We start from the raw sequence: 5,836 nt of genomic DNA, 5'->3' as shown, positions 1-5,836 counted from the left end.
TTACACAGGACAAATATTTCAGTCAATCACTCTGGCATTAAGTGGCACAAAAACCTGCATTCTGATTCGGTTTAACCCTACTTAACCAATGACCAAAACAAATATTTTGGCTAAACCCCCATAACCTGAAGCAACAAGCATGTTGCCTTCAACAGATGACCCAAAGACTATAGAATACCCAAGACATGTCACTTTTGAATGGAGAAAAATGCAACGCTCAATGCCTCCTCAACTGCAGGAAGCCCTGCTGCCTTATGAATGAAAGAGCCAATCACTAATCGGTAAAGTCAGCACGTCACTGCAGCTGCTGTTAGAATTCCCTGTTGCTATAGCAACAGTCAATTTTCTGAGACATGCACTCAGGACTGCGCATGCGCACTGGCTGATCTAGCCTGAAAAATACGCTTTTTATAACGGTATTGGAGCAAAAGAAACAACATTTATGATACAGTTGTTGTCTGATTTCTTTGGTGATTTCAGATATGAAATTTAATCGTAAGCTTAGTGAACAGTTTTGGAGTATTTGATGTTTCCCCATTCAAAGAGACAGGAGTTGCACTTGCACGCCCGAGAGGCGTTTCAAAGATGGCCACCGAGTGACATGACTTGTCTTAAAGAGACTTTGACCTAATGAATATGTTCCCAATACCTTAAAAGCTTAACCAACCCGTTCTCAATAACACCAGATAGGCTTAAGAAAAACATGTTTCCAATTCAACTACAGCTTTAAGAACAAGGATGTTCTAAATAACGACCGGATTGCTCTGGAACAAGCATGTTCCCAACAATACAGCTATTACTTAAGAACAAGCATGTTCCCAATAACGACCAGGTAGCTTAAGAACAAGCATGTTATTAATACGACTACGGCTTTTAGAACAAGCATGTTCCAAGAACAACCAGATAGCTCTGGGACAAGTGTATTCCCAACAATACAACTATAACTAAGAACAAGCATGTTCCCAATACAACCAAGAGCTTAAGAACAAGCATGTCTGATACTGGAACAGAATCAACACTGAAATGAAGGTTGCATTGGAACTGGAAAATGCTGCCTTTGGAAGACACATTTTGAGGAAGGAAGGCATCTTGACACGTCAAATTCAATGTTAGCCTTACTTCCTGCCTCCTGATATACCTTCATTTGGTCGATATTTAAAGGCAGAATAGATATATCCTTCTCTGCAAAATAAAGATGGTGTTTGAAGTTATTTCTAGCAGAAATCAGTATTAAGTAATTAAATATTCACTTAGTTATCAACAAGCTTGTTCTATTTTGTTTTATTTCAATGAACAGTTAAGCTGCCTTAGAAGCATGTTCGATATCAGTTTCATGACCTTAATGAACAAACCCTGCCTGCGAAGTCATTGGCTGAAAAGCAGCAAGGCAGCATGTAAGCAGCCAAGGTTTTCAGATGCAGACAACTTTAACTGAACAACGACCGTTAACCATTTTCTCTTGGAGCTGCGTCACAGCAGAAATTATTCTGTTTGCACCATGGTCGTTATTTTCTGCTGCTTAAATCTGTGCTGTAAGTATTATAAAATAAAGACAACTTAACTAGGTTAAAGAGGACATAACACAGTTTCATCCAATCTCATGTTAATCTTGAGAACCTATAGTGTAGTATTGCATCATTCACATCTTCCGAAGAGTCTTCAGTTTAATCAGGTTTATAAAAGAAAGATAAAGCTTACGATTCTCTCCGAAAACAGCTGAGCCGTGGGGGATATTTATCGCTAAGACTGCTCCGTATGAAACAATGTGCAAATCCAGTGTCAGAATGTAACTTGATATAAAACATTTGTCGCCGAAATGACGGAAACAAACACGCTTGTGGAACTCCATTACTGCCCCGGAAAACAAATTTCATCCACTGTTCACATAACAATGAATAAAGTGATCTTTTCCACACATCCAAACATATCTTTAAAGACATTACTCTTGAGGAAGTACTGGTGCGCGAGCACAACAATCCAACTCTTAATACCGTAACAACTCAGAATGCATGAAATTGCATTGCATCCCCCTTTAAGCACAGCATATTGCAACGACAAGTGTATTGCAAGTAAACAGATAGTACCGCACATTGGCAACTAAACAACTAAATGAGCCTAAGCAACGCGGATAGCCGTAGCAACACACATGTTGCCAATAACCTGAGAGCATTAAAAGGAATTTAGCTTGTGAAGACGTTCGAGAGAGCGAAACATGCAGCTGTGGTGAGGATGCTTGATCTCTAACATAGATATCCTTTTTAGGAATGAATTTCCCATCTGAACTTGTTCTTGAGTCGGTCACTTAACTCGTGGAGTCCATTTCAATAATGTAGTGATGCATGAAGTAATGATAACTCAGTCACTTCCGAATCAGGCAACTTATGATCAATGCGGTGAATTCACGTGTTCAAGATAACAAACTTGAATGAATCGGAGGTGAGACCATTGGGGAAACGAATTCCACTCGCTAAATTCCTGGTTCCTTGTGATGATGGTATTTTGCCTGCCAAATTCGCAGTTTAATTAGCTATTGAGCAATGCGAAAACTGCTGATAATACTGAGGGACCTTATATATGGATGCTTAGGTAGGTGTCGTATTCCCATTGGTGGATGGGGATCAGCTGAACCTGGCCCACATATAATTTACAGTTTAATGTGATGTTGAGGGGAAATAGGAGACAATACTGGCTGTAGATGAGTTTATTTGAGCTGATATTCTGTTATCATGTGTTTGTGTTCAAAAGATATTAAGTGCAAAACATAGTCATAACCACACCAGATATACAAAAAATTTCTCAAAAGACATATTTTATAATGCAGAAATAAAACCCTACTTTTAAAACCCAATAAGCAGATTCACTCAGAACTTACTAAATAACAAAACAAACATAAAAGTAAATCAGAAAGATAATGAAGTGGCCTATAAAAACTGTTAATGTAAGTAAACACATTAGCTCTTAATTTCTGCTGCAGATGAAGTTGAGTTTGTGAGATTCAGGAAGGCTGATCCAGCGCTGATCTCCTCCAGACTGAACTGCTCCTTTTCTGTTCTCCAGTTTGCAGTTTTCGGGTGTCATCCCGTTCCCTGGAGCCCAGTTCTGATAGCACACGACCTCTCCACTCAGCCAGAGCCATATGTTCATGATGCAGTAGTTGTGTAAACCCAACCACACCTCCGCAGTAGACGCTCGTTTAACCACGTTCATCACACGACGCTGAATCTCTTCTGAATGAACCGAGACCAGATCCACATGATTCTGTCTGCAGTATCTCAGAGCTTCAGACCACGTCAGATTCTCCTTGATCAGAATCAGTTTATCTGGAAACCAAACAACCACAAGAGACTAGAGAGAGACTGATCAAAAACAACATGCAGAACAAACTGTGGAGGAATTTGTCATGTCGGACATGTAGTGTAAACTTTATGAGATCTGCAGGTGATGGATTGTGTGTGTTTTGTCAGGATCTACTCACCTTCATGACACACAAAAGGATACTGGTTGATGCAACGGATGTCATTCCATTGTCCCTGAGCATTCGGATCAATCACTGTACAGTTGTCATCACCTCCTTGATTATTAGGTTCACCAGACATCCAGTATCTGAATGAGGAGTTACTCTGATCTGACCACTGCCATGAGTCTCTGAACAGACCGATCCAGATCCATGATCTAGTTGAGTTATTATCACTGATGATCTTCTGAACCTGTTGATTCTCATTCTGGTTCCTCATACTGACCAGATCAGTGTGATTCTGTCTGCAGTAACTCTGAGCATCTCTCCAACTCTTCAGCTGATTGACAAGGACCAGTCCTGTGTTCGCTTTAAGAAAAACAAATGAGAAAAAGATTCATGAATCTGCAGATATTTATATTATTTCTCAGCAACGAGGGTTTATGTTGAAATCATTCCTTCATGGTTAATCTACTGCTGAAAATATCAAGCTGAATCACATCTAGTCACTGCTGTATGTTGATTATTAATAATACAAGATCAGTTTAGATCTCACAGATTTTTATGCGTTTTAATTGCAAGTTTCCATTGTGACAAATTATCATATAGAGGGACAACAAAACATCAACGTGTGTTCAATGAATGAATGAAGACTTTTCTTCTGGTAAATATTGTGTAGATACAGAAATTGTCTCAACAATAAAAGTGTGACAAATATACACAGTCTCTTCTAAATTCACGATCAAATTAAACAGTCATACTGTTTACAATTCCAGAATTGGTATATGGTGCATGTGAAAATGAACTCACTGTTGTAGCAGATGAAATATCGGTTATCAGTACATCTCAAATAATTCCATTGTCCATTTCTCATCCCAGCACAATCATCTCTGCCTTCTGGTTGTCCAGTAGCCCAGTTCAGATAGAGCGCAGGTTCACCTGAAGACCACTGCCATTTATCACGACCCGTCTTCTGCAGCCCAATCCAGACATACTGAACACTTCTATCAGTCACACTCTTGTTCAGCTCCTTCATGTCGTTCATGTCGTCAGCGGTGGCCAGATCTGTGTATTTCTCTCTGCAGTATCTCTGAGCTTCAGTCCAGGTCTTCTTCTCATTTATAAAGTGATACTGACGCTGAACACATTTAGATACAGAGCATAGAGCTGTGAAAGAGAGGCTTTGATTTAATGATTTTCATAACAGAATCAAACCTAATGAAACTAGAAACCAGAAATAAAACCAGAAACACACTCACCAATGAGAAGAAGAATGAAATATAGAGTTTGATCCATTTCTGAGGAAGAAAAATATAAATAAACTCAGATTTCAAATATTCGCAGATTCATTTTGGTGTAAAACATAATTTCAATGATAATATTTTCAGATATTTTAAAAATCCATCTTAAAATCCAACAGGAACATAAAATGCACTGTACGTATATTAAGACGATACTATCATGTCAAAGTCTAATTGTAGTTAAAGATTGAAAATGTGAGTTGTTCTTACTTCAGAGGTCGTGTGTTTCTGTCCTGAGTCTTATGTTTCTGTTTGCAGCTTCAAACTGTGTGATTATTATATCTGCTCTCATCCCTCATTCAGCATCACATCATTTATTACTCTAAACAAAAGACTGTTTCATTTTTCTTCCTCATTCATGTGTTTTATGATATTTTTCTCTGTGTTAGTCTTTGTTGCTGTAATTCTCTGGAAGTGTGTTCATTTGAATGTGGCAGAGACTGAGAGTCTGTATGTTTCTGAATGCACACAATGTATTGACACAAGCAAATGAAAGGCAAGCAACAACACACTCCATCTCTTTATTTATGGAAATCATAGGCACAGAAAACGTCCACATTATTTCACAATGTACACATTCAAATGAAACACACACACACACACACAGTCAGTCAGTCGCACACAGAGAAACATTTAAAAGCACTAAATCTTCATGTCAACCTGCACCGTGAGGTTTATTATAAAATAGCTTCACTGTTGAATCGCTACATTACATTTCTCTGCAATGAGGGTTTATGTTGTAATGAACTTTCATTCCTGCATTTGACATTGCTTCCTCTTCATGTGATGTCAGCTCTCAGTCAATATTATAACAGTAAAGTTCATACATTAGTTACAAAGCATGCTTGCACTTCTTCCTTACTCCTTCCTTATTTTTTTTTTTTACTGATTAATATGCATATGATGACCTCCAATGACTATACATGACTCACGTTCATATATTGCACAAAAAGGTAAATAAATGCATTCAAGAAATACATTTTAATGTAGAAACATTACAAAAATGAACATTAGAATTCATAAATAATGAAATACATACTCTGTCACTTCAACAGTTGAGTTAACATTATGTTTTTAATTA

At 38.0% G+C, this 5,836-nt stretch overlaps 1 protein-coding gene across 1 annotated transcript; it reads right to left on the bottom strand.

Moving 5' to 3' along the window:
• Nucleotides 1-2,307: 2,307 nt before the first annotated feature.
• LOC109085031 (macrophage mannose receptor 1-like) lies at nt 2,308-5,524 on the bottom strand. The gene is made up of 5 exons (XM_042723040.1): nt 4,966-5,524; nt 4,714-4,752; nt 4,265-4,621; nt 3,476-3,823; nt 2,308-3,320 (listed from the first exon to the last, which is right to left on the bottom strand). Exons 2-5 carry the CDS (start codon nt 4,748-4,750, stop codon nt 2,959-2,961), a joined length of 1,104 nt encoding a protein of 367 aa, XP_042578974.1. The 5' UTR covers nt 4,751-4,752; nt 4,966-5,524; the 3' UTR covers nt 2,308-2,958.
• Between the last annotated feature and the right edge of the window lie 312 nt (nt 5,525-5,836).

Source organism: Cyprinus carpio, chromosome B4, assembly GCF_018340385.1.
Source record: "Cyprinus carpio isolate SPL01 chromosome B4, ASM1834038v1, whole genome shotgun sequence".
NCBI lineage: Eukaryota > Metazoa > Chordata > Actinopteri > Cypriniformes > Cyprinidae > Cyprinus > Cyprinus carpio.
This window is presented reverse-complemented; position numbering and strand designations above follow the sequence as displayed.